The sequence below is a fragment of the Culex pipiens genome, chromosome 3 (genome assembly GCF_016801865.2).
Source record: "Culex pipiens pallens isolate TS chromosome 3, TS_CPP_V2, whole genome shotgun sequence".
Taxonomy (NCBI): domain Eukaryota; kingdom Metazoa; phylum Arthropoda; class Insecta; order Diptera; family Culicidae; genus Culex; species Culex pipiens.
In genome coordinates this window covers 28,896,281-28,920,135 of record NC_068939.1, presented here as the reverse complement: position 1 = coordinate 28,920,135, position 23,855 = coordinate 28,896,281, and the positions used below count along the sequence as shown (strand labels likewise).

Genomic DNA, 23,855 nt, shown 5'->3' with positions numbered 1-23,855 from the left:
CGACGATATTCCCAGAGGTTTTCAAATTCTGTTCACAACGTTGCCAATGACTACAAAGATTGCAGTTCCCAGAGATAGACCGTTGAACGTGTTTGAACTCATGCTGATGCCATTCAGTTGGCAGGTTTGGTTGCTGTTGATAATCATTTTTGTTGTATCGGAAGTTACTGCACAAGTATTTCCAAATTTGTTTCAGAACGATCCAATGCTACTCGCAGTATGTGGATTCGAACGAGGCAGTCTTCACCAGGCTCGTCAACGCGAGAAGATTATTCTGCATTCGCTGATCGTTTTGATGTTCTTTGTTTCAAATGCCTTTGAAACTAAAATAGTGTCCCTAATGATTGATAGACCTTTTATTCAGCGTATAAAAACATTGGAGGACCTAGCAAATTCAAATATCAAATTCTCAGGACATTTGGAGAACAATCCAGACTACGCCAACGATCCAATAATTGGTCGTTTGATTGTCAACGGATCACACCTCTTCATGTACGACAAAGTGCCTGGCTTCGGTTTGTACTTACTTCGAGAGCAGGCCGAAATTCTCGAATTTACCGCGTTTGACTACGACCGAATGCAACCTTTCTACGTAATTCTTGACTACGAGTTCTACGTTGGCCCCAAGATGTACTATCTATCGTGGCGAAACAGATATCTGGAAGCATTCCGGCACATTCAAATCACCCTGACGGAGGCCGGCTTGTTCGATTTGTGGATGAGACAGTGGCAGTACGAAGAGCGACCTTTTCACAGCGGTCAGAGGCTACGGGTCGAAACTGGAAGCAAGGTGGTGCTTAACTTCGCGGACATGCAACTGGCCTGGGTAGTGCTGGCGATTGGGTTGACTATGAGTGTGGTTGCATTATTTGGTGAAATCGCCAAGAAACAAATAGGATCATTGTGGAAAAGGCAGGATAAAAAATCAAAGTAAGGTATATTGTAAACTTCGAAACGCGGCGTTCTCAAGACTATTGTATCACAGTGTTCATTAAAACATCTTTCAGCCCGAAGACTCTGAATTTACTACTAAATACATCAAAATAACAAGCAAAACACTTTTTGGTTTGAGATTATAAGGGAAATTCCTAAAACATCAATTTTATTTTCAACCCATAACATTCACTCCACTTAGATTCACTCATCAGACTACATCGACTTGGGTGACAGTTGTACATGACACCTCTTCCGATCTCGTACACAAAGCAGAACCACCTCACCCAACTCAACCAGCTGAATCGAATCGGAACCGAGTCTCCCTCAGAAAATTTCCACCGCACACCAAAACCGCACACCAATCTCTGCAATTTCAGACCCCATGCGAAAAGCCAGTCACACTCCCTTAAATTGATGTATTTATCAGCCGTCAGAACGTGTACCCCGGTAATTATGATAATTTTTCATCGCCATCGCGTTGTCTTCGTCGCCGTGTCTCATAATAAATTCACTTTTATTTTCAACCCTTCACGCCTCGGCACATAATTGAAAAAAAGAGCGAGTCCATGAGGGATCGACCTTCGACGACGCGCCACTCTTAGGATAGGTTAGGTCAGGTTAGGTTTGACATTTTTAAGCTCGCCATTTTCCAATTACCGTTTGCGACCACTCTAAAAAGGGTGAGCAATAAATGGGTTAAAATTAATCGCGCTTACGACAGCGCACTTGTGACGGACGATCTTCAGTGCTGGACCTTTGTGCGGAGAGGGTGAACATTTTGCTGGAAAGAGGCCGATCGTGTCGAGGGTTGAAAGTAAAGAGTTACTTTATGCAAAATGTCTCCTCCAGTCTGTCGCCAGTCAGTCACCTTAAAAGTGGTGCACAGCGCTGTGAGAAACTCACCGATTGGTGGTCATCACTATGTTTGACATCGATTTTCAGATCAAAATATTCACAAATGATTTTGTCGCGTTGATATACATATTCGCATGATGATTTTCTAATCACTGACCATTTTCTCTCACTCAATCGCGGTTCTCTGTCCCCAACTCAACCAGATTGATCACCGTGACCACAGGAGTGGACTTTCAAATCTGTCCAGACTTTTCCAACCTGGCAACACTGCTTTCAATTTCACCTTTGTATCGATCGAAACTCCGGATATTCACCTTTGAACGCGGTGTGACTTAACTCGTTATCACTGTTCAAACGAGACGACGACCTGACCGCGGAAGTGGCTGGTTGAACCGGTACTGTGGCCGCTGGCCAAAGCGCATACTGGCAAGGGTTCTGATTAGAGGCAGGGTATACCAGCACCAAGTTGTTACCAGTGTTTGTGAGTGCAGCTCCTCCGGATGATAGTGTTGGGGAGCGCGAATGATAATGGGCACTTGTTATCATTTAATTTAATCGGGCTTGACGAACTGACGGCGAGTGAGAGATATACGTAGGGTAGGTGGTCTTATTATGTCATTTGATATTTGTGATTAACTGATGGCAAGTATTTTGAAAACTATTGATTGCAAAACAACTGGACAGGTGTATAAAACATTTTTAAACAGTTTTTTCATTCAAATGTGAAAACCGTGGCTCGTAAAATCAATTTTTAAACTTTTTTAATTTTTGTGTCCCCCTCCCCCCTCGACTTTGGTCTGGGTCGAGGGACATATACTTTAAAAAATATTTGCAACGCCTAATTTGAAAGCTCACTTATTCAAACGTATTCGATTTAAAAGGCGCTCAATCGTCAACATGGTCAATCTGATGTTGACATTCTAATCCCATTGTTCAACGATTTTCGAGCATGTGGTTTTGTGCTTCTGACAGCTGTCAGTCGTTCAAATTAGCAAATTTGGATATGCTCATTAGAATGAAGTTCAGTTTGAGTGAGCGAATCTGCTCTGTGCTAAAAAAAACGTTCTTAGAAGGGATTGATTTGATTTTTCCGGAAAACATATGATCAGGATTTTTCAGAAATAAATGATTACACAATGAAAACAAACCCCATTTTTTTATTGCAAAATCTTAATTTCTACATATTTGAATAATGTTTTTAGAATGAATAAATTTATTTTTGACCATAACATATTTGTTAGAGTTTTCTTAAATAGCTTCAATGATTTTTTTGGAGAAAAAAAAAATTTTGGAAGTCAAATTGAACTTATCAATTGGAAAGCAACAGTGATTTTTTATATGCTTTAACCAAATAATACATTTTGCATCATTAGTTTGTCAATACAAGTCTCCATACAGCTTTTACAGCCATGCAAAAAGGCTTTTAAAAAATGCAAAAGTAAGGATTTTCTGATTGATTTGTTTTTTTTTTCGGTTAAGTTGTATGTATTGCATAGGACTTCCAAAACAAACAAAAAATATCCCAAAATAAATTCACCCATTTTTGTATTTAACATTTTACATAAAACAAAAATAATTTCGCAAAATTATTAAAAATTCCCTTTTTTAGATATGCCACAAATTGGTCAAAATCCGTTTGGCAGTGTTAGCAAATTGAAAAAAAAAACATGATTTCAAAAACGATTTTTTTACTTTACTTTAAAAATAGAGGCAAATGTGAAATCGAGAAGTGCTATACAGAAATTTCAATAACCTGCACTGTTTCCAAGTCATAGCCACACAAAATTTGTGTTTTTTTTATACAGTGACTTTTTTTTAGCTGCTTTTCAAATATTAGGGTTTAATTTTTACATTGAAAATCTTTCTGATTTACCGTTACTTAAAACCCAATTTTCATTGTCTTCAAAGCAAATTTATAGCAAATTTTCTAATCTTTCCGTAAAATATTTATAGTGGGTGTCAAGTTTGGTCATGATGGCAAAAAAAGCCACGTTTTTAACAAAAAAAAAAAACATTTTTTAGCGGCTTAATTTTGAAAACGGTGTACGAAACCTTTTATTTCGTAATAAACTTTCAACAGGTTTGAAAAACTTTTTTTTAGGAAAAATGACAACATTGGCAAATGAATTTTTTCCAACTTGTGCCATTGCTCAAAAGATACTATGTATTTTATATCATCTTAAACATATCCAGCTTTTCAAAAAAGCATATTTTGCCAATTAAATTTTTATGTGAAAATTCAAAACAGATGGGTAATTTTTTAGAATGACATTATTTTATTCTGAGAAGTCCTCATGCCAATTCAGATTTTATATCAGGTTTTCGTATGGAAGGTGTAATTTTTGATGGTTGAACCTCTTTTATGATGTAAATTTACTTCAATTTAAACTGAATAAGATACATTAAACCAGAAAAGTGGTTAAATTACACACTTTCAGTGGTTGAATAAAAAAAAAATTTCTGACTTAAAATATGTACCCCTGATGTAATATTATCATGATTTTTACTGGGTAGTACTAATTATATAAAAATATGCGCAGTATTTTTGCCTTCCTCACCTTACTGAGGAAAGGCTTTAAAATCACTCGAAAAATGAACTTCTTAATTCGACCTCGTAGACCCACCTTCATGTATACCTATCGACTCAGAATCAAATTCTGAACAAATGTCTGTGCGTGTGTCTGGATGTGAGTCCGTGCACTGAAAAATATGCACTCGATTATCTCCGGACTGGCTGAACCAATTTGGACCGTTTTGGTCTCATTCGATTTGTCTTGGGGTCCCATAAGACCCTAGTTAATATCAAAACGTTTAGTAAAGTACTTCAAAAGTTATGCTAAAAAAACGATTCTGGCTAAAGTTTGAAAGATTGTAAAAAGGGTGGTTTTTGTAAGAAAACCCGTCTGATCATACATTTTTAGAAAGGTATTTGAAAGACCTTTCTAATGAGCCCAAAACATTGAAGATCTGATAACCCTATCAAAAGTTATGAGCACTTAAGTGTCATTTGTACACATATCAGAGGCCGGATCTCAAATATTTTGAAGAAAAAGTTGTCCGGATCTATCATGCGACCCGTCGTTGGATAGGTAATCAAAAGACCTTGCTAACAAGCCCAAGACATTGAAGATCTGATAATCCTATCAAAAGTTAAGAGCACTTAAGTGTCATTTGTACACATATCAGAGGCCGGATCTCAAATATTTTGACGAAAAAGTTGTCCAGATCTATCATGCGACCCGTCGTTGGATAGGTAATCAAAAGACCTTTCCAACAAGCCCAAAACATTGAAGATCTGATAACCCTATCAAAAGTTTTGAGCACTTAAGTGTCATTTGTACACATATCAGAGGCCGGATCTCAAATATTTTGAAGAAAAAGTTGTCCGGATCTATCATGCGACCCGTCGTTGGATAGGTAATCAAAAGACCTTTCCAACAAGCCCAAGACATTGAAGATCTGATAACCCTATCAAAAGTTAAGAGCACTTAAGTGTCATTTGTACACATATCAGAGGCCGGATCTCAAATATTTTGACGAAAAAGTTGTCCAGATCTATCATGCGACCCGTCGTTGGATAGGTAATCAAAAGACCTTTCCAACAAGCGCAAAAGATTGAAGATCTGATAACCCTATCAAAAGTTATGAGCACTTAAGTGTCATTTGTACACATTTTAGAGGCCGGATCTCAAATATTTCGATGAAATTGTTGGCCGGGTCCATAATGCGACCCGTCGTTAGTTGGATAATTGAAAGACCTTTCTAATGAGCCCAAAACATTGATGATCTGATAACCCTAGCAAAAGTTATAAGCACATAAGTGTTATTTATACACTATTTAGAGGCCGAATCTCAGATATTTAGATTAAAGTGATGTCCTGATTTAGCAAACAACCCGTCATTAGTTGGATAATTAAAAGACCTTCCAAATGCGCCTAAAACATCGGAGAAATGATAACCCTATCAAATGTAATGAGCCGATAAGCCGATAAGAATTGAGTGTATTTAAAACAAGGTGCAGCCTTCCCCGACTTACCTTAGTTTTTTTTTTCTCAGTATATTTTATTTCAGACACAGGATTCACTTTCTTTAATAATACAAATAAAAGGTGCTCAACAGAAATGGTTTCTTTATTCAGCTGTCTAATGCGTAATTGATTCGTTCCTCTACGAGAAGCACAACAATTCTGTTCCTCCTTTTACTCGACAAGCTTGGACAACATCTTCTGAATGTCCTCCTTCCGATTTCGAACAGAACAGAACAGAAGTGCACCAACTGGCCCATCTTCGACCCAACCTCCCTCGGTTCCTCGCAGGCCAGCTTCTCCAGCGTCTTTAGCCAATCCAGTCTGGCTGACTGGCTACGGATGTTATTTGCGCCTCCTTGTCGGTTCATGGCTCGGCGATTGGTGGTGGTACTGCATGCAGTTGCCCTCGACCTGAAAGCCGTCCAGAAATATGCACACGGAATGAGCGAAAACCTCATTCGTCTGATTCGAGGTTTGCCTACCTGGCCAGTCAGATGTTCCGGCGACGGTAGATGTTGATACAACGTGCTGCTTACTGCCACAGATCGCCATGTTCGAAGAAAGCGGATCTACACTTACTGGTTGGTTACGTTCTAGATGGCAATCTGGTAGTTGTGCCAGTTGCTGAACCGCACGTTGTAGCCAAACTTTTCAGTCGCGGCCGATCGACGGCAGTTTTTCTGTAGTTGTTTAAATCTGGGAGGGAGAAGCGAAGAGGTCTTCTTATTCTTATTCATTTTCTTGTTGTTGTTTTTGTTTTTTGTGCAAGATAATTTCTCTTCCCATTTAAATTTCCAGTCAGTCGTCATCTGCCCTTCTTGACAAAACAAATTTTCTTGCAGCTCATTTCAAAATAGTGCTCAAGATCGTACATGACTCATGTGATGCAACTTTCTCCGCGATTTTTTTTTTATTCATAACTTATTTTTATTTGGTCCTCTTTGGTGCCGAGACGAGGGTAGGACCGGAAATTATGAATGTGACATAAAAAATAATGAAAATATTTTTTTCAACTAATGACAGCAAGGGTCATTTCACACCATACTTGCAGGACATGAAACCACAGAGTAACACAGAGCGAGCAGTCCGAAGAAATGTCATTTTATTTTTTGGCTCAATAAGGTTTGCTGGTAGCAGGGATCATAAGTGCAGTGCTTCTGCGGACGCGCAGTCCTATTTTTTCGCGATAATTTTCGTCTCTTTTGTGTGGCTGTTTGTGTGCATGGGGTGATTGGTCAGCGAGGGGTGAGACACATCTAATCAATTATGTTTTTCTTAGTTAATTAGCGATGATATTAGTCAATTAGTTAATTGATTAGCGCTGATTTGACAGAAACAATCCCACCCTGCTTTGAAAGAGCTTGGGATTGGGAAAATGTCATAATGACAGCTGTTAAATCTGTTGCTTCGATGAAATTTTGAAATAGGGTTAGAAAAACGGTTCCACCTACGGATTTTTCCGGAAAGAAGTTCCTTGTTGAAGAGGATGCCGAATCGTCAATGTGTGCAGTGCAGTGAAGCGATCGAAGAGTTTTCCGGCGGTTGGACTACCGTTTGGAAACGCCCCTGAAGAAGCGTCCCGCCGAGCACAACAACTTTAACCTGTGTCCGAAAGCGTCCCCCAATCAGCTGCTGCATCACAAAATTCTGCAGCGGGCTGGTGGAGCAGAATTGGGCAAGTAGTTTAGCAAGCTAAATCGCAAGCGACAGGAGTCCCCCTCAGAACAAGCGTGTCCTTTACTAGGACATCCGGCTGTGGTCAGACGGGGAATCGTGGCGAAAACGATGCCAAAGAGAAAGAATCCGAAAAGCTCGGTCCTTCTACGAAATTAAGTATGTCGTCTGCTAGGATCGAATGATCTTAAAAGGGACTAATTCTGATGTTCTTTCCACAGAATGAACGCTGACTGAACGAGCACAAGTCGCCCGTCAAGCTATGCAACATTCCAACCACTCATGCGGACCGGCTTGGCAACCCCACAGCAGCGCAATCTGTCCCATTCGCTAGGCCATTCCTGTACAACTCGGTCACCCGCGGTGATGGTGGACGTGTCTCCCGGTCGCGCTCGCGCCATTATTCGCGCCGGATCTCGCAGTGCTGCTGGAAACATAAGAAACGCCGGCCTAGAAGGTTGCGGTAGGCCGTCCGGTTCTGCAGCGACAGCTTTAATGCGCAACCGGCCGTGCTCGGCTGGCTCAATGGTCGATTGAAAGGTAGCCGTACCCCGCATCCCATATACGTTGACGGATTCCGCGGGGGTCGCGTTGGCAAAGGGGACGGTGGGGAAATGGTGCAAGACCGGGACACACCCTGCAGAGATGATAAGCCACGAAGCCCAAGCGAAGTAAAAGTGTGAAAGTTTTCCCGAAAAAAAACTGTTCTTGAGGCAATAGGGCATTGCATACCTGTGCTGATCGAGGAAAATATCTAGAGAAAGACCTTCCTCTAAGAATGTTTAAGCTGTATTTGAATGTATTGTTTGAAATTTTAATAAAATGTAAATTTTGTTGTGTTTTTCTCTAGCCAGCACGATGATGGGGTTCCCGAGGGTTAGTTACTTTCTTGTCGTTGATTTGAGACAAACACCGCCCGGGAATTCCGCCGGCTAGGCAAGTCTCTGTGGTCAACTACTTAACGTTTCCCGGTGTATACTTTAGAAGAAGTCGTTCCGAATCGGCATCAAAACCGGTTACTGGATTCCGTAACGATTATGGTACCGCACATTTTGGATGATGATGAATTAAACACTCTAAACTTGTCACACTCTAGGAACTTGTCTTCCGCAAGGAAACCAGATCTGTTACCAACACCCACATGGGCTCAACGGAAAGACCGACGAGCTGGCCAAAATGCTGCACCGTCTGCTTTTAACCACGCAAAATGCTTCCAAAGCGGACCAGCTGGAAGTAATCATCGCTCCCACTCTTCACGACATGCTGCATCATCAACCAGATTAGGACATCGCGATCGCATACGGCTATAAACACAACCCAAAGGCCCTCCCATATTCGAATCCGTCCGTTTCCGGAAGTTGTCCTTGCGGGGCGTCCTGGCGCGTCCGCTGCTTCCTATTTGCAGCGTGATTTGTACGTATAAGCTCTGGATAGCACTGATGGTGGCAATCTTTTCTGTTTTCCGAGTTTTCCACCGATTTAGTTGTTGATTCCAATTTAAGAGAGAAAATAAAGTTCAAAATATATTTTGGTTGGCTGCCATTTGAAAAACGGTCACGTTTGTTTTGAATTTGTGACGTCTGTTCGACAGGCCAAGATAAAATAATATGGTGGGATTTCACTAATTGATTAGCGAAATCTTAATCAACTAACTGATAATTTGTGATCAATTAGCCGATTATTATAGTTGATTAGGGCATGTGTCCTGCCCCTCGAGAACGCTCCCTTATTTGTTTTTGCTTTTTGGGTGTTTTTGAATGACTCAAGGTGGTTTCTAAAACATCAAAAAAGAAAAAAAAAAATATAGTTTCCTACATTAAAAATACAGCCTGGTTGTCAATATCGAAGGTACCATCGAGGAAGAGAAGCATGAGTCTGCAAAATCAGGAGAAAGATATTATTTTAAACAAAATCACTTCCATCGAGTTTTTGCTACAATCCTTTCTGTTTATACGTTCGATTGAGGGCTAGTTCCGCACTTAGTGCCGCACTCAAAGCTGTCAGAGTTTGTATTTTGAAGAAACTCGCGCGAATGCCGCACGAGTTTTGCCACCATCTTGCCTTAACATCAGCCCTGTTTTATTCAACTATCATTTTAGTTGGCCTCTATTTACAGTTATTTTAAGAGAAGATCAACACTTAAAACAATTTAATTTTGTGATTATAAAAAAAAAATTGAATATCGTGAGGAAGGCACCAACCACCTAAAGGGGGATTAAGTAACGTTTTTTTTTTAAAATTTGTAAAAGATTATATGTACCAAATTTGACCCAAAACGCAAAAATACACGATATTCAATATTTTTCATGCAGTTTACAATGGATTTTCTAGATTTTAACTCAACAGTTCTAAGTTAATATTAGGTTTTTATTGATGAATTGTTAAAAAAACCTTTGTGGATATGTTTTGCTAAATTTTGTTCTTGATCTCTTGATATTATGATGATTTCAACAAAATCTTAAATTTCACGTAATTTCGCAGGAAAAGCTGAATTTCACGCCGCCGCAGAATCATGATCGAATAGTTCGAATTATTTTCGTGTAATCTGATCAACCAAAACAAATATTTTCCAATGAAATTGTAATGGCCTGTCAAGTTAACGACCACAGCGAACAAGTTCTTTCTAATCCATAAACATTCTCAATCCCGGCCATTACAACAAATCTCGTTCGAGCAATCCGTAGCGAAAACCCGCACATTAAAATCGCATCTCGCCATCTCCAATCTGGACACATCAATTGCTGCTCGCCTACAACCAGATCAGAATAAGGCACTGGAACCGATTCCAAGCAGCAACAGCAGCCCACACGGGATCCAAGAGTTGCAAAAGCCATCGCCAACGAATAAAAATAGCCCCTGCTCGGCGTACCATTTTTTGCTGCGTCCACTTTTATTTCTGCGTCCGCATAAACCGCATATGAAATAATAAAGATTTTAATTTAATTATTGCATAACCCGGTGATTTTATTATGGTTGTGACCGCTGGCAGACTGACTGGCCTCCGCAGCCGGATAGACGTTGAAACTAAATCCAATTGCCATTTTAATTCGAACCGTTCATTCACAAGTTGGCTGCTACCATAAGGGGAAGATTCTCTGTAGGAAAAAAACTGATAAATTTTTGAAATATTTGTTTCCCAAAATATTTAAATTCATTCTTAAATTACTCGAAAAACTGGCAACACTGCATGACCCTTGAAAAAGCGCAAAAAAGCATTTAAAAAGAAAACTGATTTTACAGAGAATTCTTCCATCACTACTGACCACATGTTGGACCAAAGTTCTGCGGTCTACCGACTCCCCCCTCAACCTACGCACTTCAGAAATGGTGGACAGACTGCGAAAAAAATGGCAACCCTGTAATCTCCACCATTTGCGGCCATTAGTCCAAGCTGCTGAATAACAACTTCTGTTTTCGAGATAGCTCAGGAAGCAAATTCGGTGTGCCCGAAGTTGTGACCGCCTTGACCTATTGCCATATTGCCGCCTTTGTGGGCCGGCTTTGGACAAAAGGTTTCGGAAATTGGAACGAATCGGATCAATCTTGAGTCTTGCAGAATTTGTCACGGTTTGTTGGTTAAGAGCTGCCCAAATTTAGGTTATCAAGTGTGAATGGGTTGGGCTCTTAACGAGGTTAAAGTTGTTCGGGACTTAAGTTGGCAAAGTACATCTATGTGTGAGTGTTCAACCAATCCATTACCAGATGGCCGGCAGCGAAATTATGAGAAAGTATGTATCTTGTCATTTCGGAAAACTCAGGAACTGATTCGAACTATTCGAATATCTTCAGAGAATATTGCGACTGTTATTTTGCGAGGTTCTTGGTGAACTAAATAGCAACAGATCGGAGGTTTTCGACTTCAGGCCATTTAGCATACAAAAATGAATAAAAAAGGTTCACAACTTAACAATTTTTAATCGTCATTACAACCGAGACCATAACCTGAACATCTCAGTAATTCGCAAAACAACATCAAAACCAACGATCCAACCAAGCGAAATGAAGCTCTTCTGGAGGTTATCCGCTTGTCAAGACCCGGCCGGCTCCCCCTCTACCCAATTACTGATATGGGCTTAAGCCACTTGTTTGTCGGCGGCCCAGTAAGTGCCCAGTTCTGCTGGCGGCCCCATCAACATCAAGTCACGACCACTTAATGGTCGTTTTGTGCACTCGCCGTTGTCTTGGGCAGGTCGTCGCGACGCCGCCGCCGAGGACGCGGAGATAATCGAACCTCTTTTGCATACCTCGGCATGTGTGAGGAGGGGCTCCGTCCTCTTCGAGGACCCACCAGCGATCCGGTTTTGGGGTCATACCAGTAATTGCTTTTTATTGAGTGTCGTGCCACCTTCTTCAGCTGGCGATCTACGGCTACAATGTGGTCTCCGAAAAGTGCGTGAAATTAGCAATAACAGTCGCCACAATGGGGGATCAACCCCTTGTTAAGGTGAGGAGGGTGGGCGATGAAAAGAGATCTATGGCAATCGGTGGGTCTCGTGGAACCCCGTAGGGAAGTTGGCGGGGGCTTGCCCGGCAGGTGGCGCCAGCGAGCAGAAGGAAGGGGGTCCCAAATGATCACAATAATGATGATGATGAGGAGGTTGATGATGATTGTGCACTTACTAAACATTTCGCCAACCGAGAGAGGCTGCTGGCTGTGCGATTTAAATGGATGTTGGTCAGAAGATGGGAAGCCATTACGGGGCATTGTGATCGTTTAATGTCCGGTTTAAGTGACTGTTAATTTGGAGGAAACGAAATCGAAGAAGGGAGACTATTTCATACAGATAAATGATCAAAATGAGGTGAACATTGACTGCATGTATTGTAATTTTTTTGTTCTTTCCAGTGTTAAACAAATCAAAATATTCAATTTAAAATTCAAGCGTTTTTAATTGAACAAAAGTTTTTTGAATTTTCAACATTTAAAAGGCGATGTTAGTTAAAGCTTCAGTTTCTTGTACGTCCATCCCGGGAATTCCCGGGACAAAATTCCTGATATTTTTCTAAAACCGGGAATTCCTGAATTCCAGGAATTTTTATATTTTGCCCCGGGAATTCCTGAAATTGAAAAAAAAAATAAAAAAAAATTGATCTGGAAATTCAAATTTGGTTGTGGAAAGAGAAAAACTTTTATACAGAATACTGAAATGTTTTATTCAGCATATATCAGTATTCATTTGGCTTATAAAGGAAAATTGTTAAATTGTTTACAGATCCGCCTAATGCTTTTAATATTTTGATATTTAATTACAAATTTATCAAATTAGAACAGCTGTTTAAGGTATTTTTGCGTATTTTTGTAATTTTCCTGATTGATTCCGGTTAAAACAGGAACAGAATAAAAATAATATTACATCGGTTTATTGCTCTAAAATCTCCTGTTCCTAATCAGGCTGTAAGTCGCTATAAGTAACTTAAAGATAATTTGTTAAAATATTTTTTCAGGTGAAAAATTAGATTCTTAACTTCTTAATAATTTTATGTAATTTTTATTCTTTTTTTTTAAATCAAATAAAATTTTACATTTTGTCTTTTTTATATACACTTTAAATTTTTTAAAGCTTTTCTAGCCATGTCATATAAAGAAATAACAAATATATTTGCACAATGGATTAGAAATTGTGGTGCATTTAAAATTCAAAGCACAATAAAGAACAATAAAAATAATTTCATTTATCCTTGTTTAGATTGAAGTGTAGGTTATTACCAATTTATAGTATTGATTTTCATTGATATTGATTTTTCCCGTTTCCCGGGAAATTCAAAACCCGGGAAAATTGGACGCCCTATCAGTCCTGTCAAGTTACGAAAGATTTGGACTCCCTGAAAACGCTTTAACAAGGAGATGGCATTGTTATTATTAGACCACGTTTTCCACTTTTCCTCTAACGAAACCGACTGCTTTATCGACTTCATTTTGCTGGGCGAGATAGGACGCCGTCTATTTTTAGACGATGACTCAGCATTTTTCCACTTCTGCACTGCAAATCGCTGCCATTTCCCGTTACTAAACTGTCATAAATGGTGAGTTATGTCGTTTTATGTACTTTTTGAATCTGCAATAATTCAGCTGCGTATTTTTTTTTTCATTTTGAGCAAAATATTTCATTTTATAATTACATGTTTTTTTTTTAACTTTACAGGATTAATTTTAAGAGTGTATCAATGTTCTACAAAAATGTATAATAGACAAGGTTCATTTTTCCTCAACTGTAAACAAAAAAATTACAAATTCGAAATAGACTTTTACTGATAAAGCTCAAATTTGGTTGAGGTATTGATACTATCAAAACATGTAAGAATCCAGATTTTTTAAACAAATCGGACCACTCCTTTTTTTTTTGACACCGCCCCAAAGTTTTACAATTTTTGTATTTTTTTTTTTCAAAAAACCTCTTTTTCAAAAGGCCATATATTGGAAACAAAAAATGATACAGCAAAACTTGACAGTTTTTTTTAAAGGAAATTGGACGCTCAATACACATGCGATTAAATTTTAAATTAAACTTCAGTTAAGACTGAAGTTCAGTTTGTTTGGGTTAGTGCATTGCTAGAATAAGGGCATTTTTGCAAAAAAAATTACACGGTTTTTTCCGAAGTAAAATTTTGGAAAGTTAATTAAATTTTCGGATTTAATTTATTTTTTTCTTATTGATGTGGAATATGTGAAATTGCACATTAAAAACTTTAAATATGCACATTTTTTAGAGGTTCTAAAAATGTGTCATATATATAACAGCATTTCTTTCCAAATTGGTTGAGGTAAGATTACATAAAAAAAAGTAAAATAAAGCATTAAAATTTTCAACCATTCAAAATTAAACTTTTCTTTCTGTGTTGTATGTTATTAAATTCTGATTTGCATTTAAAAACGACTTTTCTCACGTTTACAGATCCCATTCTCCAAAATGCCATTTCCCAAGATAGATCTTTTCCCAAAATCTATTTGGCATGATGGCCAATTTTTCAGAATAAAGCAATCCCCAGAATTTTTTTTTAATGTTTTCTGGAAATTGTTAATTCTTCTTATATTGAAAATGTTAAAAAAAGAAGTGTGAATTTCTGGATCTGGTACGTTTCGCCGAATGTCGTTTCGCCGACGGTCATTTCGCCGAATGTCGTTTCGCCGAATGGTACGTTTCGCCGAAAGTCATTTCGCCGAATGGACGTTTCGCCGAATTGAATAAAAATTAACTTTTTTGTACAATTTATGCTATTTGTTCGCTGCAGTGCCATCTTGTAATTCACTCATGCAAACTTGAGAAGGAGTGGCAAGATAATAATATAATAATTTAAAAAGTAAAGAACATGTTTCAAAGAATGCAAAAACTCACAGAAATAATACAAATAATTTGCTTAAAAAATGAAGAATGCAAAAACTATCAGAAATTTTTCTAAATGTCATGCTAAAAATAAAAAAAACTGCTCATGTTTGAAAGAATGCAAAAACTCACAGAAAAAATTAAAAAATATGCTTAAATACAAAGAATACAAAAACTAACAAAAAAAATTCCAAAATGTTATGCTAAAAATCAAAAGAACTGCTCATGTTTGAAAGAATGCAAAAACTCACAAAAATTATACAAATAATTTGCTTAAAAAACAAAGAATGCAAAAACAAACAGAAATAATCACAATTATAAGCAGAAAATTAAAAAAATCTGTTCATGTTTGAAAGAATGCAAAAACTCTCAGAAATTTAAAAAAAATATGCTCAGTAGACAAAGAATGCAAAAACTACCGGCATTTTTTCAAAATGTTATGCTGAAAATCAAAAGAACTCCTCATGTTGGAAAGAATACAAAAACTTACAAATATTAGGTATAAAAAACAAAGAATGCAAAAATTAACAGAAATTTATCAAAATTATAAGCAGAAAATTAAAAGAACTGCTCATGGTTAACAGAACGCAAAAACTCACAGAAATAATTCAAATGATATATTAAAACAAGAATGCAAAAAACTAACAGAAATTAATGCAAAAACTCACAGAAATGATTTAAAATTGTTTGCTGTAATTAAATAACTGCTTATATTTGAAAGAATGCAAAAACTTGCACAATTTTTTTCAACTAGATTATTTTTTAAGCGATTGTTTATGCATGTTATATTGTACGATCAGTTCCTAGCTGGACTCGGTCACTGGAAACGACCGGCGACTCAGTGACCGACGAAATAGGCGGCGGGCCAGATGCGGGCATAAAAATGTCAAAATCTCTTCCCCCCTCACTTCGTCTCACCATCCAGCTGCAGCTTTGTTGACAAACAAACGGAGCACGCGGTCGCATGATGGCGGCATCGAGCCAGAATTAGGGGTGATCATGTGATTAAAAATGAAAGTTTTTTCAAGAAAAATAATATTTTTCCGACTTAATAAAAAAATTGCGAGCATGTTCAAAAAATTATTCCTGATGTCGGTGAAGTGATAAAAAAGCAAAATTTTAATCCATAATTTTTCTATAAATAGATTTTTTTCACTCCAACTGGGAACCCCTAGGTCTATCCACGACCGTTTCCAATGACCGTGAAGAGATGCCAGAAAATCCAGCTACGAGCTAAATCCACAATAATGCATGAACTTAAAAAATAACATACCAAGAAACAATTTTTTTTTAAATGTTTGCAAAATCACCTTTTAGGGACATTATACTTTTTCAAAATATTTTAAGACAATTTGTGTCCATTTTATATATTTATTTAAAGATTATTTGTCAATTCGGCGAAACGTCCCATTCGGCGAAACGTCCCATGCGGCGAAACGACATTCGGCGAAATGACCTTCGGCGAAATGACCGTCGGCGAAACGACATTCGGCGAAATGTCCCGCACCCGAATTTCTGTATATGTAATGCTTATCATAAAAAAATCTTAGAAAATCTTCTAATGGGACCATCCATAAACCACGTGGACACCCTAGGGGGAGGGGGAGGGAGTGTTGGCGATTGTCCACGCTCCATATAAAAAAGATTTTATTTGTATGGAAATTGTTCACGATGGGGGGGGGGGGGGGGGTGTTTAAGATTTAAAAAAAAGTGTCCACGTGGATTGTGGATGGTCTCAATCTTATAAAAACAAATATAAATCTCTGATAAGTTTATACTTCACGTAAAAAATAACCTTTTATGTCTTCAAATCTTATAACAACGAGGGTAAATCTTTATAAATTGCATAGATCTTGCAAAAAATTGTCGATCTCTTCTATAATTGAGGGCGGATCTCTATAAATTCCATTAATCTTTAAAAAAAATTCTAGCTAGAAAAAAAACAAAAAAAATACTGCATAATATTTTGAAAGATAGCCTATTCTTTTATGATTACTAAAAGCTTCATAATTAAAATACGGAAATGATAGAAAACTATTTTCAACTATATTCTCTTTGGTCCCGAGACCACAAAATCTGTTAGTGCAATCAGATATGTTTTCAAAATGTCTTAGTTTTTTTGCATTTAAAATCTAAATTAAATTAAAATTGGTTCATCCGTTCCCTAAATATGTTTTTTTTTTTAAAGTGGCTTTTGCAAAAAATCGTTAAAAACGCATTTTTTGGACCAATCTATTTCGGATACGAGCACCATTATAGCCAAACAAAAAAATACGGGTCTAACTATTTTGGTCAAGAAACTCTCATGCCAAATTTAAGCTCAATCGAAAAATCTAGATCCTGCTGGTTTGACGTGGAATCACTGTACAAAAAATCTCTCAGTGAAAAGGATTTTTTTTTATCAATTTTGTATCTGAGGCCCTTTGAATCTTCTCGCTGTAAAACACATGATTCATCGCCTTCAAAGATTATTGCAGTGCCCCCCGTGGGAACTTCCAAGTCCCCATTTAGCAACATTTCCCGAAGATTTATTGCCCCTCGTCAAAAAATCACGATATTGCATTTAGCTCCCCGAAAAAATAATAAAACAGTTCCGAACTCAAGAAAAGCTTTTGCAAAGTTCATGTTCCCGGGTAACTTAATCGGATCGGACTTCCCTCTTGCGTCGTCGTCGTCGTTCGAGTCAAGTGCCCCAGCGAAGCTCAACCGAGAAGCCAAAAACTCAAAAGTGTGAAACCGCCAACAATCGAGACCATCGAGAGGCCCGGAGAATTTTGGCACCATCATTAACCGCGCAGTGAGCCAAATTCCGGCCATCATTCAAAAAGGCCCATATTAGGATTCCTCAGAGTCGTTCGGATTCAAGGTCCCAAGGAGGGGGGGTTGAGGATGTGCTCTTCGCAAATTGCACTCGCATCCACAACACACAACACACACAAAAGTTAACTGTAATTTTGCCTCTTTTTAAGGGCTCCCTCACGATTTTTTTTATGGATCAGCAGCAGACTCCCTCCTCCAGGAGGTTCCCCTGGCCGTGCCGTGATTGTCTCCGTATTAGTCGTTGGCGGACGCCGAGAGGGGCCATAAATATCAGTGTGGCCGAGTCGAACTGCTTACTCACATGGGGGCAGAATGTGCCGTTGAATGGGGTGACTTTGGGTGTTTTTGAAAACTTTTGAAGTGAGCAAAATCTGAACAAAGTCACCCCGCTAGCCGGTTGCGCAAATATTAGCCTAAAGTGTTCTCCGATTTTCTCCAGCCACCGTGGTCATAGCCAGTGGACAGTCAGCCAGGCAAGTGAGTCAGGCAATCACGCAGAACATGTGATTTTGATACGCAAGGCACAAGGGAGGCAGAGGTGGACGATCGAGGGGATCTCCCGACGCCATGCAGAACAGTCTTGCAGACTTCGTTGGGCGAAAGCGATCGAGAGGAGAATTGTAGCAAATCACGCACTGTTTTCTGAGGGTTAAGACTGAAGAGGAGCGATCGTAGAGTTCAAGTCAGGTTCATAATGACCTTCATATCTAATGGTTTGATCTTTGTACAAGATTCAGTAGCCCCCTTCAAACTACATAAAAATGTAACCTCATATGCAAACTACTTGCCTTTTCGCAAGACTCCCATAGAGCTAGGTGTGTCATAAGCTGCAACCAAGCTCCGATTCGTCGAAGTCGACAAAGAGGAGGTCGAGGTCTACACAGAGTGAAGAAGCGCAGAACAGAATAATAATCAAACATAGCGGACCTGGCGGCGCGCACAACATGCTCGTCGCTCAGCCGATGTGCGAGTGAAGCATAAATTCAAATCGAATTGCTTCTATTTTCCATATCCGCCTCCGCCGAGTCGGTGTGTGTCGTGTCGCGCGCTGTTTGTCGAGCTGAAGTTTGCGTTGGTAGCGCATCATCTGTAAGGGGGGAGGGACTGAGAAAACTATTCTGCGATGAAGCGGACTCGAATGCACTGTGGAGTTATAAAGGATAAAAACTTGCAAAAAATGATTGTGCAAGAAAAAATATCTATTCTAAAACCAAAAAAAATGCCATAAAATAGAAAAAAAAACCTTAAAAAATAAAAAAAAATTAACGGCATAGACGGATAAGACTCAATTGCAATATAATGAAATTGAAATCAAAGAAAGGTAGGATGACAGTTTTTTTTAAATACAACTTAATTTCAAATTTCAAACCGGATTTTCCAAATATTGTTACAAACAGTAGCACAATAGGTTACTTCCATCCCCAACTTTTTCCGACTGTTCAAGAGACCTGAAATAAATGGCATTTCCTACGCAATGGATGAAAGTAAATCGTCAAAAATCAAAAAATGTCTCAGTTTTGTCTCTATTAGCAAATATATAAACAGGTCATTCCGGGTCAACTGGGTACACTTTTGGACTCGACCTTCGACGATTTGGACCAAACTTGGAGGGAACGTGCATTTATCGATAGTAAACATAAATCCCAAGTTAGGTGCTGATTGGACTAACCCTCTATTTTTGGCACCGCCCTCTTTTTTGACGATTTTCTTCAAAACTTGTTTTTCTTTTAATCATTAACTTTGCAACTATTTGAGCAAAACACTTTCTACAGGTTGCATTTTAAAGAAAATTGTCCAGCAATTTTAACCCTTAAATGCCCACTAATAATATATTTTAACGTTTTAAGTATTAAAATTCAGTTTTGACCAATTCCTTATATTTTTTTTATCACCATCGTGTTCCCCGGACAATTTTACATAATAATTATGCTTAGTGATTTTTCACGCTCAAAATTTGCAAATTTCACGGGGACCTCAATTTCAAAACACCAAATATCAAGCAAATTTCGCGGAACGTGAAAAATGTTAAAATAACTCTGAAAATCCTATGTTTAAATCACAGAAACTACTTTTTATGCTTCATTATTTATTATTCTTCAATAAACTAAAAACAATCACTAAATTTTAACGTGACACAAAAAATTCTCCTAATTTTCAAAAAAGTTTCCACCTGGTTTATATATTTGGAAACAAAATGTAGGGCACGCGTATACTCATTTACTGAACTGCTTTTTAATATTCGACTAATAAAGCTAAAATGTTTTCGCTTATTTGTTTCTGTTATATCATTATATATTTTATTGAATTTCATATCAAAGCCAGATTTAACAATCTTGTCCAGCCAAAATGAGTAAAATAAATTGAATTTTCTGCGACATTTAGCCCATTAAACATATTTTTAAGGTTTTTAGCTCACTTTTCAAAAACTAAATTTGAAATCAATTTGCAAAAATGATATATTTTCTTAACAAAATCAAAATTTTTGTTTTAAATGAGAAAAGAAAACAAAAAAAGTATTATTTTTCAACTTTCACGGGAATCATCCACCCAAGTAAACAAATATCGTTAAACTTAAACAGAACTCAGAAAAAATTTAAATGTTTCAATATGTGATTTCAAAGATATAAAAAACTCTTCCTTTTATTTTGAATAAAACAAAGTTTGATTATTTTAAGCTTTTCGAAATTATTCCTTTCAAATTAAAAAGGCAGTAAAATCTTCATTACAGCGAATGAAAATATAACTAAATTTAGCTAGTTTCTAAAAAAACTCAAAAATCTGAACATTTCTTCAAATGGTTTATATCAACTTGACATACATATATATTCAAGCTCTTTAATTGAAAACTAATTAAATGTAATTGAATAGTCTTCATTGATGAAATATTTATGAAATTTAAGAATTTCACGCCGTCCACGAAATCGTCAAAAATCACTTACCCTATATTAGTAATTAAACCAGGGTATTCACTCGCTTAATTCTACAGTATTTCATAAAATAATGTTTATTCCTATTTGAGTTTGATCAATTATTTTGAGAAAAATCGTTACATTTTCACACAAACATAAAATTTCACGGGATTTCGCGAAAAAAGCCAGAAAAAGCGAAATCGTGAAATTTCACCAACCCTAATAATAATCAATGTAGACCTCAAACTAAACTGAACTATTTGCGAAAAACAGCGATTCTACTAAAAAAAAAAAAAAAAAATTTGCGCAGCACTCGGAAGCACATGTTGTACTTTTCAACAAAAAGGGATGAATTCCGCATAGTTCGATTTTTATAAGAGAGAAACTTATTTCGGATTTGAGTTCATAGGACAGAGTCCTGTGCAAAATCAAACTTTTTTCAGCGAAAGCACTGTTTCTCGCCAAAAGTTCATTTTAGTTTGAGGTCTACATTAATTATTATGTAAAATTGTCCGCAGAACACGATTGTGATAAAATAAAACAAATAAAAATTTAAGGAATTGAACAAAACTGAATTTTAATACTTAACACGTTAAAATATAATATCAGGGGGCATTTAAGGGTTGAAATTTTATTTTTATCGAATTCCTTAGATAATTTTCTATAAATGCAACCTGTAGAAAGTCTTTTGCTCAAGCAGTTGCAAAGTTATGATTAAAAAAAAAAGTTTTTTAGAAAATCGTCAAAAAAGAGAGCGATGCCAAAAATAGAGGGTGGTCCAATCAGCACCAAACTTGGGATTTATGTTAACTATTGATAAATGAACGTTCCCTCCAAGTTTTGTCCGAATCTGTGAAGCCTAGTCCAAAAGTGTACCCAGTTGTCCTGGAATGCCCCATTTTTTTCAAAATATGTTAAAATTAAATTTTAATTTTATTCTTCAGTTTATTTTTCAGCGATATATATTGGATTTTTACATATACCAAACATAAAACTTGACAATTTGTTTTGTGTGAAGATATGATTTTTCATGTGTGTTATTTAAAAGTTCCAAATCGGACATTTTATTTTAAAATCAGCGTAGAGTTATGGTGCTGTCAGTACCTTAACTTTTGAAAATGTTTTTTCTTAATGAAAAAAAAAACAGTTGATCAAGAATTCTGGAGACGAAAGCTCTTCATTTTTCAGAAAAAAATTAAGATGGAAATTCAAAATTTGTAAGTTGCTTGTGAAACCCTTATTAGATTTTATCAACAACTGCAATGATTTTGATGATATTGAGATATTTTTTTGAAACCTAAAGAATAAATCTCGGATGAGTTTTCAAAAAGCCGTAGATGCCACCATGACCTACAACACTAAATTGCGATTACTCCAAACTGAAACAAAATTTCATTTATTTTAAGTTGGGCACTTTAAGGACTTGTAGGGGAAGGTGGGGCAAGTCTCTGCGGTAAACACAACGCAGTAGGGCTGGCCGTTTTAATTTTAGTAATACATTTTCGGGTGTTCTCGGATGTACTGCAATGATTAATAATGACAAGAAAAGTGCTTGGGGCGTAATCTAATCACAAGACTTTCCAGCATGCTTTCATCGGACTGGCTGCGTTTGTGTTAGATTAGATTAGATTAGATTGTAGGGGAAGGTGGGGCAAGTGTAACAAGCTAAGGAAATGCTCGTTAAAACCCATTAAAAACCTAAATAAATCAGTCGGATTTTTGATAATCATCTTATTCCAGGTCTTGACTAAGACTTTGATAGAACAGGTTTGATTATAATTTTTTTGATTTTTCGTGCGTTCTACGCAACTAGTGGGGCAAGACGAACAACCCGTTGGGGCAAGAGGAACAATGCATGGAAAAACATGTTAATTTGCTAACAATTGAACTGTTATCACTTAGTCATATCAGATTAGAAGGTATTTGAAACGTTACTTTCATTTTTCGATAAAATAATAATATTGCGAATAAAATAAATTACTTAGATGATAAATAGTACATTTTTATAATATCACTATATTTTTTAGGGACAACTTATTTCAACAACTGTTTATCAATTTTTATGTACTTTTATGTATTTATTTCCCTGTAAAATATGTTGTTGCAGCAATTCGTATTTTTTTCTATACTTAAAATCCAAATGGTACACTTTTCCCACCTGAACAAAGCTTTTCAAAAGCTCTCAACAAAAATAACCAAATAATAAATCATGCTTTTTAATAAGTGCTAATCATTGGTAGGGATACTACTGCCCAAGTTTGGATAAATGTCCCATATGCAAAAACAGCAAGCTGAGAAAAACGCATTTGAAGTTTGTCCCACACATAAGGTTACGTGTTAAGTTTTCGCGAAAAAACTGGATTTTACTTCTGATTTCTAGAACAAAGTACTGGATGTTATAGGCTTTTCTGAAAGATCACACGATTTTGAACCAAACTGCATCATTAACTCAAAAACGATGAAAATGCATATGGGACATTTATGCGATCATGGGCAGACTACTGATCTAGGATAAATAGTATTTTGATAAAATGAACTTAAAAATGAACCCTTAGTCTTATTTTGGGCATTCCAAATGTTATAAGAAAACGAAGGATTTAAAAAAAACCCCATTAAATCTTGTTTCCTGTGTCTTTTACGTCATTTTTGTGGTTATGTGGTAGTAGAATCAACTAGTTGCATTGTTAGTAACTATTCCTCATATTGGAAATATTGGAAATTGCAAGAAAAACGATCGTGCGAGCGATTGTTCCTATTGCCCCATATGGTCGTCTTGCCCCACTTTCCCCTAGATGAACAATCGAAACATTTATTTCTTACTGCTGAGTTATTTTTTTAAAATTAGCCAAATATTCCTTGGAATTTCCAATAATGAAAATTTTATAGAAAAGCTTTCAAAGACATTTTTAAGCTAATCACTCCACAACCAATAAAAAAAATATAAATGGAGCCTTACATTTCAAAAGGGCACAAAACTTTTGTAAACAATAGTGTATCCCTTTCACTCAAATGACAGTTTGCATAAGGTGTGAGAGGGATACACTCTTGTTTACACAAGTTTTGTGCCCTAATGAAATGGCAAGCACGAAATGTTCAGCTGTAGTTATAAATTATTGTTTCAAATCGGATTTACCTAGGTGATGGACTACAACAATATAATTTAACATTAAATTTTAGCTATGGACTACTTTTAACAATTGATTTTTACACGCTCTTCAATTAGATGAGATTATATTAGAAAGTGACTCTTACATACTCTTCAATTTGGAATCCAAGATAGAGATAATTACCTGAAAATATAAAGAGAAACAT

At 37.0% G+C, this 23,855-nt stretch overlaps 1 protein-coding gene and 1 long non-coding RNA gene across 3 annotated transcripts in view; both read right to left on the bottom strand.

The window, feature by feature from the left end:
• LOC120426050 (uncharacterized) overlaps nucleotides 1-23,855 on the bottom strand; it is a 178,616-nt gene that overhangs the window by 95,462 nt on the left and 59,299 nt on the right. Inside the window, exon 1 of one of the 2 annotated variants that reach the window (XM_039590738.2) lies at nucleotides 2,106-2,352. The exons of the other annotated variant lie outside the window; for it this stretch is intronic. Coding sequence (XP_039446672.1) covers nucleotides 2,106-2,337 — 232 coding nt within the window. The 5' untranslated portion in view covers nucleotides 2,338-2,352. Of the gene's footprint in view, nucleotides 1-2,105; nucleotides 2,353-23,855 lie in introns of those variants that run through there. 2 annotated transcript variants of the gene reach the window in all.
• On the bottom strand, nucleotides 5,904-6,509 carry LOC120426102 (uncharacterized). The gene is made up of 2 exons (XR_005606644.2): nucleotides 6,301-6,509; nucleotides 5,904-6,229 (listed from the first exon to the last, which is right to left on the bottom strand). It is a non-coding gene; the product is annotated as an uncharacterized LOC120426102 (long non-coding RNA).